General features: G+C 39.1%; 1 protein-coding gene across 2 annotated transcripts; it reads right to left on the minus strand.

The window, feature by feature from the left end:
* Nucleotides 1-156: 156 nt before the first annotated feature.
* On the minus strand, nucleotides 157-12520 carry LOC123498567 (protein ERGIC-53-like). Of its 2 annotated transcripts, XM_045245785.1 has the most exons (13): nucleotides 12329-12520; nucleotides 10638-10792; nucleotides 10151-10320; nucleotides 9829-9928; nucleotides 8839-9279; nucleotides 7745-7879; nucleotides 7381-7514; nucleotides 4675-4771; nucleotides 4302-4404; nucleotides 3884-4019; nucleotides 3108-3246; nucleotides 1869-2008; nucleotides 157-1642 (listed from the first exon to the last, which is right to left on the minus strand). In XM_045245785.1, exons 1-13 carry the CDS (start codon nucleotides 12480-12482, stop codon nucleotides 1606-1608), a joined length of 1941 nt encoding a protein of 646 aa, XP_045101720.1. In that variant the 5' UTR covers nucleotides 12483-12520; the 3' UTR covers nucleotides 157-1605. The 2 variants fall into 2 exon arrangements, with proteins under 2 accessions (XP_045101720.1, XP_045101721.1); XM_045245786.1 differs by lacking the exon at nucleotides 8839-9279 and having other exon boundaries at nucleotides 12329-12519.
* Between the last annotated feature and the right edge of the window lie 1200 nt (nucleotides 12521-13720).

Consider the following 13720-nt stretch of genomic DNA (forward strand, 5'->3'; position numbering starts at 1 on the left):
ACATGATACAACTTACTTTGTTTTTTCTCCACTCCCCAATGTTGCTCAACACCTCCCATGAGAAAAGCTATCAGGTCACATTTCAATTCCATTTACTGCATTAGTTGAGAGATCTTCATAATAGTTTATACTAGAGATGACACTGAAACAGTAATATCAGTAGAAAATATCTCAATAATTTAATGAATCTTAAAATACATCAATCCACTGTTAATGTGAACACATGTTTGAAAACAAAAAACAAATGCAAGTAACAATAAAATTCCAGAAACATCTAAAACAAAAGTTTGCCACGGCCATCACCAGTAATGACACCAATGGAAGCATAAGGAGACTGTGACTCCCATAACTTTCATGTGCATGACTGCATTTCACCACTGGACAAATCATTTAACATTGCATCAATATCCCCCAATAGCAACATGTGATACTTGCATGGCGCACCCAAATTAAACCTCAACCACTCTATTTCTTAACTAGCAGAAATCACTGAAACAAACACCATAAAAAAGGCTATTGAGCTTAATGTTAACAATATTCAGTCTTTTTTTGGACAGTGTTAAGTCTTTGACAATGAGGGAAATTATCTACAAAAAGGTACAAATCATTTATCATAAGGAATAGAACCCTTAGCAGCTTTCATTATACCCCAGGCTTATCAACTTACTTATGACAGATCAAGAGGAAACAGTGAATGAGATGAAGATGCTCTAGGTGATGCTAATCATTGGCTTCACTTCACCAAATGAGAAAAGTTATGTCATAATCCCTCGAAGCTACATTTTCTAAGAACTATTTCCTTGTCTCACATGGTGAAACAAATTCAGGGCACATGAGAAACTTCAGTGTGATGTGGCATCCATGAAAACAGGAAATTAATAAAAAAAGAAAACATAGAATAATAAAGAAAGAATAACACACAAGTTGACAATATTCCTCCTTTCCTCATGGATGTTTTGTGAATCATTATTAATACTGGCTAGACAAGTTTCATTATTACTAATGGTACAGTAATTGAGGGAAAATTGTCATAGGCACACATCTCATGAAGTTGTTCAGGGACATGAATGTACAAATTCATCAGATCTCAAAACCTGATGGAACAATAATGAAAAGTACTCACGATAACTGAACACAGCCACTATTTCCCCCCCAAAAATACTAAACTTAAATCCACACAGCATTCACCATACAACAAAATCCAATCTTTCCAAGTGGAAAACTAATTCAGAACAAGTCAAAGTCATTAAAAAAGCTTCTCAACTTAAAAAAAATATTGAGTGAAATTGATTCTCCTGAAATTCCTCTTGTGAACATTTATTTACAAATTATCTTTCAAAAATATCAAACATTATTTATGCGCTACAATAACGGAGGAGTCGGCCGCACGGCAACAACTTCACGGATTCAGATCTTGTACATTCGTTATGCACACAAACAAAAATGCACCAACTCCTCAGGTAATAAAAAAATAAATGCCTAAAAATCATTTTACCTTGAAACTTTTAAATGGACTCTACAAAATGATCTGGCATCTAAAAATATTCTGGAAGAAATCTTTGTGCTCCTGAGATGGACTCACAGGGCTTGGAACACGGGCATACCTCAGTAGAACTTCTTGGCTTGAGCTTCTTTACTATCTCTGAAGAAAATATACAGTACAATGTTAGCAACCATAACAGAAGCTTAGTTGATGGATTTACCGTATCTTATCCTGCACTAATTTCTAAGTTCTCTGGCAATTCATTTTGACATTCTGCATTGGTGAACAGGAGGGATATTAAATTGTTGTTTTTGTCTTGTAACACATTAACTTATTAAAAATGTACTGTGAATTATAAAGTACTACTGAAATTTTGAAGACTCACCTATACATGATGTAGCCAATGAGAAGCACCACCTGCAGGACCATAAAGACGATGAAGACAGTAGTCGACACACAGCTGATGGATGGACATGCGCCGCCGCCCCCTTGTGTTAGTCTCTGGTTGGCCGTTCCCAAGTCTCTCTGCATTATAGCAAAAGTTGGTTAAAATAATGCGTCATTACAATTCCTTATGCATATTACTTAAGTTCATGTTTGATTACTGAGCTTTATTCCTGTATCATTTAACTTTTGTTCACTATTTCTAACATCATACACACACATAAAACAGAATTGCTGGCCTTTCATATATTCAGGGATAAACAAGTCTCCTAATTCTAACATGCAGTGGAACTCTGAGTCACACCTCTGTTCTTATTCATCTTCTCCTAAAATCATCCAAAAATCATTCTTATTCTTAACCCCTTCACTACGGTGATGCCTATGTGGGCGTCATGAAGCCCCAGTAGCAAATACAGTGACGCCTACGTAGATGTCATATTTCTTTTCTGAGCTTTCTTCAGTTCAGTTGTCCCGTATAGTGTGTTGGATACCAACTACACATGCCGTATGCTGTCCTTGAAATCCTAGTGCTCCTCCCACCATCCTTGTCTCCACCAATCACTAAAGATAAGCTACATGCCTTGTGTCTAAAATTACCCAATGGCATAGACTGTTCCCATCTCTCTCTCTCTCTCTTCTCTCTCTCTCCCATCTCCTTTCCTCCTCCCCTCTCCTTCCCTCTCGAAGATAAGTTACATGCCTTGTAACATTCTCCACACACACACACACACACACACACACACACACACACACACACACACACACACACACACACACACACACACACACACACACACAAAAACAACAAATTTTCTAATCTCTCTCTCTCTCTCTCCCTTCGTTTCCCTCTCCCTTCCCTCCCTCCCCCTCTTCCTCTCAAAAGATAAGCTACATGCGTCCTGCTTGTGTCTAAAATATTAGCAAATGTCACACTCTCTCTCTCTCTCTTTTCTCCGAAGAGAGAAGTGTCCACTTTCCTCTTTGAAGGCGGTATAGTGACTAAAAAATAGCAGCATAATACACAAAGACGACAAGTATGACAAGCTTGCACGAGTTTCCCGCGCTCGGGCACGCGGCACTACCACCCGTATATCATACAGGCGGGCTTTTTTAACATCCGGCGCGAAGGGGTTAACACTATGCAGATACAATGTTTACTTTAATGGCAAGGATGCTTCACCTTCACAATGTTGAGGCCTTCCTTCATTTCATTGAGAGTAACATGCAGGTCGTATCCCACAGGCTGCACACTTCCCTGGGGCTTCTGATTGTTGCCCAGCAGCTGATTGCTCTTCTGGTGGATCTCAGAGACAAAGCTCCTGAAAAATATTAAATAGTAGATCAATAAAGTTACTCAAACTATCAGGACCCAAGACAGTGAGGCATCCACAGGAATTAACAAAAAAAATGTTAATTCCAGTTAAGGAATATCCCTACATACATACCTAACACGGTGAAATCTGTGCTACCTTCACAATTCATCTACCACTACTTGACTAAAAACTAGAACTTGAAAAATAATGAAGTTACACGAGATAATATAACTGTGTTTGCTTATATTGCCAAATAAATCCTTTGACTGAAAAAAGTGATAACCAACAATACAAACTGTTATCATAAATTGGTGTTGAGATGATCCATGACTGAAGTAATCTCTTCCTTCAAAGTTACCTTAAAGCCTTCAGGATATATCAGTAAAACATACACCTTAGTAATAAAGACACACACACACACAAAAAAAAAAAAAATAAATAAATAAATAAATAAATAAAAAAAAAAAAATAAATAAATAAATAAATAAAATAAATAAAATAAAAAAAAATCAATAAAAAAATCAATAAAAAAAAAATTAAATAAATAAATAAATAAATAAAAAACCTTGATGAACTAAGCCTTTCCAGTCATAATCCATAACCTGGTCTGTGTGTGACCTTGGTAAACCTTGAGGGGTCTCACTTGATGTCTCTGGCAGTCTGTACAATGTCTCTCTGATTGCTGAGGATGGAGTCCACTTCATGGCGGCGGATGGTGTCTCCAGGTATTGCTGGTGGAGGGGGTGGCACCTGTCCTCCTGCAGGTGCTACTTGTCCACCTGTTACAAAAAAAAGTAGATAATTCATATTTTTCAAATGTATCCAAGATAAATATCTAGAAGATATTTTAAAATAAATACTCTTTACTCTTAAAAAGGCAGCCTAAAAACACAATTTTTTGAGTCTCTGCAGTCTTACAATAATTGATGAAGTCAACATATAGTATAGTAATTAATTGGAATTCCTTTCAAAGTGTTTCCAGTCTCAGTGACCACAAACAAATTTCCTGCTCCTTTAACACTGCCTCTCTTTAAGTGACTAAACAACCAGGGTCAGCTCACCACCCATCCCTGTGTGCACAGCAGACACCAGACCAAGGGTTCGTTCCTGTCGACCAATTATCTCATCCATCTTCATGTGGAGCTGTCTTATCACTTCATGGATCTGAAAAATGACAGCCATTCCTTATATCAAAATAAAGTTGGATACAAATAAACCAATGAACACTTACAAGTAAGATAAGAAAGAGCATATAGCTATGTCATCCTGCAAATGTGAAGACATTGTCAGTGTGAAATGCTCGTATACATATAAAAGTATGCATGGTCATGTAATTCCATAAACTGCTGCCATTGTGCAATGTTTATATATGTATCAAAGTGTACATGGCCATGTAATTCCATAAAGTGAGGCAACTAAAATACTGCTACACACCTGACTCTGTCCCAAATATATCTGCCGCAATTCCCTCTGTTCCCAGGACTCATATTCTTCATCCTTCTTCTCATGGTCAGGATTCTGAGCAATGTACCTGGAAAGAGGGAGAAATATATTATGTATGGAAAAAAACTGACTTTTGTACTAGGGTGGGCAACTAATTGATCATACTGAGAATACACAATAAGTGTGTGTGTGTGTGTGTGTGTGTGTGTGTGTGTGTGTGTGTGTGTGTGTGTGTGTGTGTGTGTGTGTGTGTGTGTGTGTGTGTGTGTAATTCACTGTTTGATCTGCTGCAGTCTCTGACGAGACAGCCAGACATTACCCTACGGAACGAGCTCAGAGCTCATTATTTCCGATCTTGGGATAGGTCTGAGACCAGGCACACACCACACACCGGGACAACAAGGTCACAACTCCTCGATTTACATCCCGTACCTACTCACTGCTAGGTGAACAGGGGCTACACGTGAAAGGAGACACACCCAAATATATGTGTGTGTGTGTGTGTGTGTGTGTGTGTGTGTGTGTGTGTGTGTGTTGCCAAATTCCATAGATGGGCTTCATTTCTCCCACAGATTTCCCACGTCATGAAAACAATTCCAACAAAAAAATCCACAAATTTAATTAAGGATAGAGAAAGTTTAACATGTTACTTTACAAATTATTTAGGTAGCATATATCAGTACATGTATATTAAGGGGCCTATAGCTTGAATAAACATAAAAAAACAGGTAATGTTGATTAATTTACCCAGTACACATTACACAGTAATGTGTAATGTCTGTAATGTGAAAGTGTGCGTGGAAGTATCTGCTTATTATTTTGATGTTGCATCTATTTACCTTTGAATCGTGAATCATGCTCCCATACAGTCCAGTACCTCTGAGAATACGATTTCTTATCACTCATGTTGTTTGAAGTGATATCTAACTGGTACTGAGTAACTGAGCTCTGAGGAGCGAGCGTGTCTCTATTATTGTGTGTCAGCTGAGGCTGTGTGAACAGTACACGTGGTTTGTCACCCCCAACACCCCATGTCCTCACCACCACCACTCTCTCTCTCTCTCTCTCTCTCTCTCTCTGTATAATAATTATGATATTATGCATTATTTAACATTTTGAACAATTATAAATTTACCAACATTTCCACAAAATTGTACAAATTGTGTGTGTACGTGTGTTTCTCCCACAGATTTGTGGGAAAATTATAGTGGCAACCCTGTGTGTGTGTGTGTGTGTGTGTGTAATTCACTGTTTGATCTGTGCAGTCTCTGTGTGACAGCCAGACGTTATGTGTGAGCTCAGAGCTCATTATTTCCGATCTTGGGATAGGTCTGAGACCAGGCACACACCACACACCGGGACAACAAGGTCACAACTCCTCGATTTACATGTGTACTCACTGTAGGTGAACAGGGCTGTGTGTGTGTGTGTGTGTATAAATATCTGTGTGTGTGTCATCTGGCTGTGAAGCCAGCGTAACCACTGAGCTAGTGTGTGTGTGTGTGTGTGTGTGTGTGTGTGTGTGTGTGTGTGTGTGTGTGTGTAAGAGGGCAGGCTATTGGTGACAGAAACATCTAACTCTATGTTAGTTTGTATGATGATGATGATGATGATGATGATGATGATGATGATGATGATGATGGTGGTGGTGGTGGTGGTGGTAATGATAGTAATAATGGTGGTGGTGGTGGTGGTGGTTGTGATCTGCTGCAGCACGTGATATGTCACACCTGGCACCACTCAAAACACCTGTTGCTAATTTATTTTCAATCACCAGTAACACCTGGACAGTTTTCAAGTTTTCACACATGTCTGTTACAGGTTAGCCTTGCTGTGTCACTATCACAGATTGTTTAATATTTTTAAGGATATTTTTTTCATGCCTAAAAAGCTATGCTTTATATAGGCTAGCTTTAGCTATATATATGTACCTACAGTATATAATTCTACATGAAAGCAAATACATATTTGTATGTTTATATAGCTAATTGCTATAAATAAATGTTTCAAATGTTTCACTACTAAGCTTCTCTTGGAATGATTAACCTCTTCAGTACCATGACATTTTTATATTTATTCTGCTTATATATATACTATTTGGTGATTTTATAAAGCCTCAGATACTTATGCGAGGAATTAAAAGAGTGAAGACTTTGGCCATGAATCTTCTGATCTCCATAGATCCTTCCTACTCTTAATAAAATTGTCCAATCATACACAAAACTCATGGTAAAAAATGTGTCCCAGTACTGGAGGGGGTAAATACTGTATGCAGCTTTCAGTTGCAATTCTAACTGTGGAGGGTACAGTGAAATAAAGGTTGATGGGTAAATTACAGTATGATCCTGAAATAAAATATAAAAGCTTCTACAAACAATAATTAAGTGACTCCCCTTATCATATCAAGCTTCACAAGGCCTCATTTTGTGTGGGAGAGTAACAGGTGTGCTCCTTCAAATGAGCCACCTATATGTGCTGTACAGAGACATGTGGCAAGGCTGTGTGAACCGTCCCACTTGCTCCCTATTCTCCCACCCCTATCTACTCCCTATTTTAACCCTTTTATTCTACTGCCCCATCTGCTCCCATTTTTGTTCCTTATCCTCCCACCCCACCTACTCCCTATTCTACCATCCCATCTGCTCCCTATTCTCCCACCCCTCCTCCTCCCTATTCTACCTCCCCCCAAGGACTCACTCGTCACGGGCCTTTTTGGTCTTCTCTTGGTATTCCTGGAACTCCTGCCGGAACTTCTCTTCCTCCTCCTGGTTGACTTGCATGAGTGCCATCTCCTCAGGGGAGCGTAGTGAGGATACCAAGAACTTGAGAACCTACCAAGACACAACAGTACAGATTGAAAACTGAATCATAGAGAAAATGTGATGCCATTTATGAATTTGACTTATTCCAAGCATTTTCCATTTACTTCACATTTTCTTCAGCCACTTCAGCACTCACATCACCTATCAGAAATAAGCTTCCTCCCTTTACTAAATCTCTTGACACATTTGCTCACTCACACACATGCATGCAAACCAAAACATCAGGTGGACAGACTCACATCGTGGTCGTCGGCCAGGCCTCCGGTGGCTGCGGACACTCCAAAGTGGCCGCTGGGCGGGAGATGGACATTCTCGGCACGCATACAGATCTCGTAGTCCTTCTCATTATTGGTCATACCACTGTGAATCATGAGCTGTAAGGCAATAACACAGTTTAGATATGTAATATGTTATTATCAATACCATAGGAATATCTGAATGTTTATATGTATTAAAGCATTCAATGTTTTGATACTTCAGGTGGATATGTAGAAACAACATGAGCACTTAAATATGAGAAAAAAAGCCTACATGCAAAGGACAGAAAATATTATTGTATTAGAAAAATAAAAACAATTTTCAATCACATAGACATCATACACAAGAGTTCACTGCAAGATATCACTATAAAGCTGTTGTCAGTGTTGCAATGCAATCCACAGCCACAATAGGGTGAGGCCAATGATTACAGATGAGTCAGAAGTTCATACATTATTGAAGTTTCACAAAGCATTATTTCAGTATCCCTACCTTCCATCAATTCATTATTTTGTCTAAGGATAAACCTTTAATAACCTGAATCCTAGAAGTATTGTAAACAACATACTATACCTCAGACACACAAAACAACACTTAAAAAGGAAAAAAGTGAGCATAAAACAAGACATTCTTCAGACAGGTGCTATCAGCTCTCTGCCCTACCCTTCAGTGACCTTCAACATATTACAGATAGTTTCAACATATTACAGATAGTGCCAGAATAAAAAAAAAAAAAAAAAAAAAAAAAAAATTACATCACAGACGATTAGCAAGAACATGAGAAAAAATTACCTTCTGAATCTAATTGAGATACTGAAAGTGTGACTGTAAAAACAACTGTATCAACTAATTGGTGATAGATTGTCTGTAGTACTCCTCTTCTGTACTGATTATATAATAGTTCCTAGTGAAAAACTGATAGGTTTTAGATAACACAATAGAATATCAATGGGAAGGAGGACGGGGGAGGTAAAACACACCTGCAAGAAGGGAAGCAAGTAAGTATTCACACTAATTACTGGAGAGGATGGTTTAGTGTGACAACAAGGTGGGTCCACTCAACATGACCCCCTACCACTGGAGAAGTCTTCCGCACTTTTTTCTTCTTCTTTCCTCTCCTTTTCCTTTCCCTCTTTCTTCGCCTCTTCTGAGCTTTGGTAGTGGTGTTTGAATGTGAAGTAGGAGGAGTAGTAGTGGTTACAATGGGCTCATCACTACTGGCAGCCCCAAACCATCCCCAGCCTTCAGACAGCTCCTCCTCAGCTATGTCATTAATGGCCTCTACTAATGTATATCCAGCATCTATGGCTTCACTGGCAAAGATGTTCTCATTTGGTGCATCACTCTCAAGAAGATCTTGGCCTTCATGGTGATCAGGCACTGCAGTGTGTTCTTCCTGAGTGGCAGGCTGTGCAGTGACCTCACCATCATCACTTGGGGCCTTTGTGCCTTGTGGGCCTTCCTCAAATTCTTCTTCCATTTTAGTGTAATCATACTCAATGTTCTGAGTCTTGAGCTGTGACACCCATCAAAAATCATATACAAGTGCCCTCTCTCATGTTACAAATGTTAGCACTGTAATATCTAACAACAGTATTTTTCAAAATTTCTTATTATTGAAATCAGTGTTTAAAAGGAATTAAGATTCATCTTTTTACTTTTTACTGTTAGTATTGACTTCCTCTAAGCTAATGAAAAGATATAATGAAAATGTAGTCACTAATAAATACGGAAAAATTAAACTGAAGGCAGTAAAACAGCTCAAAAAAAAATTCTACATAGCTATACAAACTAAACACCTCTCTACGAGGTATGTATGCATCAAACTAAACACTGCACGGGTTAAGCAAAGGATAACAATCAACTGAGAAACTCTCAAGATCCAGTAATCTATTCTGTTGTGCATACATACAGTAAAACATCAGCATAATACACTGCAATTCATAAGATCATGAATATCCATATTTCCATCAAAGGAACAGAAGCAGAGTATAATCTAACCAAGGGTAAATACATCTACAAAATCAAGAGCTTGAGAAAACATCCACATTACTGAAGAACTCACCGTCAGGACATTGTGGTAGTATTCTACTTTCGCTCTGACTGGGAAAGGTTTGTTTCTGAAATCCCGCAGACACCCTCCTAGTTGCTGGCTGAGGCCGTCACTGAGAGAGAAAAAGGACAGAGGCTCAAATCAGGCTCCATTTGACAGTTAAAACAAATTCTAAGAAATACCTTCACATAATACATGATTCTTATTTCTCTAAATGAATGAATTCTTGTTTCTGATAAGGAATTTAAAAATGTAGTCACAAAAGATGGTAAAACATCAGTATACACAATGACACCATACTAGTAATTAATACCGAGGGCAATACTTCACTCACTGCTCATGGTCATAAACTTTTGTACCATCGTTGACCATGGCCATCACGTAGGGGTTGTTTCTCTTGTTGTCATTGTCAAAGGAATCAAAGAAAACTCCAAGGCCATTCCACTTGTCTGTACTGCCAAACACAGGACCCTCGCCACCTGGCTTGTCCGTGAACCACAATGCCTGGAGGAAAAACATCATTCATACAGCAAAACTCTGGAATTCCTTATCTGCTTCTGTATTTCCATCTTCCCATGACCTGAGTACGTTTGAAGAAGAAGGTTTCAAGACGCTTATCCCATTCTTTTGACTAACTCTCTCGGCCCTGGTAAGGGACTGGCACCTAACTGGGCCTTTTTGTTTAATATTTTTCCCAGCCAGATTTCCTCTCATATGTTAAAAAACAGCTCCACAAAATTGCCAGCAGTTAACAAAATAAAACCTTCGTATCATCACCCTTCCTTCATCACGTGGGTAGCTACATCAAGAAAGTGTCTTACCAAACCATCAGCACCAATTCTGCCTCTGCCAGTCACTCGGAAGACAAACTCCACCTCCCACCACTCAAAGTTTGTGGGGTTTTTCGTCCATATCTGTCCCTTCTGACTGCGTAGAGATGGTGTGATTCGAACGCTTTCCTCGCTGGCAATGGCATCTGTCAGGGAGAAATTTTATCTGAAGGGTTATAATGTATGGCATCTAGATGTCTCTTTAGACCATGATACAATTAATCCCTTAAGTATTGGGACATATTTTTACCAAGAGATTTAGGTATGATTACTAGATTTTAGATAGGATGTCAGGCCAGAGTCTTCACTATTTCAATCCCCACATAAGTTTCTGAAGCTGTACAAAATCACCAAATAGTAAGCAGAATAAATATGAAAATGTGTCATAGTACTGAAGAGGTTAAAGGAAAGATCATGTTTCATCCTTCTCTTAAATACTGGGACTCTTTCACATGCTAATTCTAATGGATTCTGTAGATATTCCTCGTACTCAACTGATGTGCCTAGTAGCTATCCCCCCATCCCCCATCACCAAGCCAGCCCTCCTCATGTACCTACAAGAGCTTCATTCCACCCATGTTTTTTATCATTTATTTACCAAGGACAACACAGAAACACCATTCAAACCATACCTACATGATACAACAATGTCATCTCTAGCTGCTAGAGGCATGGTCAAAATCTGCAGTCAGCAACATACACACTTAGCCAGTTTAGCATCAATATCAGCTATTACAGCCATCTAAATCTTCAGTCAGCAACATACACACTCAGTCATTTTGGCATCAATATCAGCTAATCTAAATCTGCAGTCAGCAATATACACACTCAGTCAGTTTGGCATCATTATCAGCTAATACAGTCACCTAAATCTGCAGTCAGCAACATACACACTCAGTCAGTTTGGCATCAATATCAGCTAATACAGTCACCTAAATCTGCAGTCAGCAACATACACACTCAGTCAGTTTAGCATCAGTGTCAGCCAGTACAGTCATCTACTTCATTTTCACCAGATAAATAAACATTGCCCAAGCAGCCATGGTTAATTCCCTTAGCAGCTTTGGAGATAGATTTCAGTCCTGACTAACATGACAGTGCAGCAATGAGGTGGAGGAACCAGCCAGGTAAGTCAAGCAGGTAATCCAATCAGGTAGGGGAAAAAAAATGACCACTGACCTACTTAAGCCTTGCCTCACTGTACAAACCCTAGTCATACAAAACAGTCTTCACCATCATGGGGCTTCACTGACGGCATAACCATAACGTTGAACATCAAATCTCATGAGCCTAGGCTTTCTCGGACATCACTAGTTTCATTGCATTCTAAACCCATCCAGTTCAGTCATTCACATTCTTCAGGCGTGCATATCCATAAATATTCACCTCATCTGAACCTAACTAGGGACAATAGATGCTTTGTAAATACCAGCTATCATTTGTAGCTATCACACCTGTTCAGTGACACACACCTGCTGCCCGGCAGGGAATGACAGCTACTTACACCAGCACGTGGATTACACACACACGCAATACAAAGCGAAATATGCACACCACATACACAATAGGAACAGAACAATGCTACACAGGCCAGTCAGGAATGAGGCGCCGGTGTTCAAGTAAATAAAGGTCAGTAGATAGGAAAGTATCAACATATGTTAGCAGACAACGCTGATACTTACTGCCAGAGTAGTGCCAGAACGGTACCTGGTTGTCCTTCTGCGCCAGGTAAGGCCCCTTAAAGCTGAACTTATATTCAAATCGTTTGTGGGGCTTTTGACAGCGGCCCACGGATATTAGAGACAAGAGAAGAGTGAGGCTCCACCATAGCTCCATCTCCTCCCGGCTTCGAGCAAACACTGAGCCACAATAGTACACGTCACGACCTCCACTCAAAACAAAACCTATACTCTCTTTCAATTGTTCCTCATAATACACTTTTATTATCAATGTTCATTGCTACTGCTACCATAATATAGATATATAAACTTTTGAGTAATGTAACAGCTGTATTTCTTTTTATTTTCATAAAGAACAATTGGTGAACTTTGACAATGGGTACACACTATTGACAGATGTATGTGATACTGTACCTATTTGTTATAGGATTGATGTATGACATTTCCAATAAACTAATTTCAATTTTACAGTATATTATCTCTGAGCAAATGTATTTACATTAATTTAAATTGCAATGTGCATGGGCAATGAACATCTTGGCAATGTGGAGGCAGCTTTCCACCAGCAAAGTGACACGTACAGTTAGCAAGGCAAGGCAACGGGGCATCATCAAGTAACATAACTGCGAGATACACTGTAAAGAAAGACATTTTGACAGAACGAATATGTACAACATGCGAAGATTAAGAAGATCAACCTTACATATAGAAACAAGCAATAAACAAATAGGTATTGTTGGTAAAACTATATTTTGGGATGGTGAACAGGGGATAACAGCCAAATACTAAATGCGCGTGATAATGGAAAGACGAATATAACCATGAAAGAATAATACGTGATGGATAGCGTGTATATGTGTGTATAACAACCAAGGAAATAAAATATGATACAATTAAATAAATGCTAGTTGGCCTCTCAGAATGTTGATAGCAGTGCTGCACGGCAGGAAAACACAGGCGAGCAGGTCAAAGCATTCCTTCATGCCCGTGGAAGTCCCCCAACCCAGTGCCTATACGTAGTGTCCACCTTCACCACGTACTTTACCATCTTTCAGTGTCATTGTCTGCATCAGAATTTTTTTTCCCCTGCGAGTATCATAGGTAAACTTTATTTAATTTCTTAGCACATCATCAAATCGATCTCTCGCTTCACAGGACATTCTTATCTAATGCTAATCAAGAAAGTGTGGATATTCACTACAAATTTTCTTCACAGTCTGTCTACGATCATTGGCTGTTACTACTCATTGGCATGTGTTACCGTATATCACGCATCATCACGCCATCAACTCACACCACACGATCGAGGGTCATAACTCATGTCATATTACTAATAAGACCTTCATTCACTTCCGCTCCAAGGAGTGAACATGTTGTGACACACACACACACACA

Source organism: Portunus trituberculatus, chromosome 48, assembly GCF_017591435.1.
Source record: "Portunus trituberculatus isolate SZX2019 chromosome 48, ASM1759143v1, whole genome shotgun sequence".
NCBI lineage: Eukaryota > Metazoa > Arthropoda > Malacostraca > Decapoda > Portunidae > Portunus > Portunus trituberculatus.

Bases quoted from the DNA above. Each gene is read 5' to 3' on its own strand.
- LOC123498567 (XM_045245785.1), bottom strand. From the start codon at position 12,482: ATGGAGCTATGGTGGAGCCTCACTCTTCTCTTGTCTCTAATATCCGTG. The intron at 10,793-12,328 runs GTAAGTATCAGC...TCTCCCTGACAG, and splicing joins GTTCTGGCACTACTCTGGCA to ATGCCATTGCCAGCGAGGAA. The intron at 4,405-4,674 runs GTGTGTAGCAGT...GTCATTTTTCAG, and splicing joins TATATTTGGGACAGAGTCAG to ATCCATGAAGTGATAAGACA.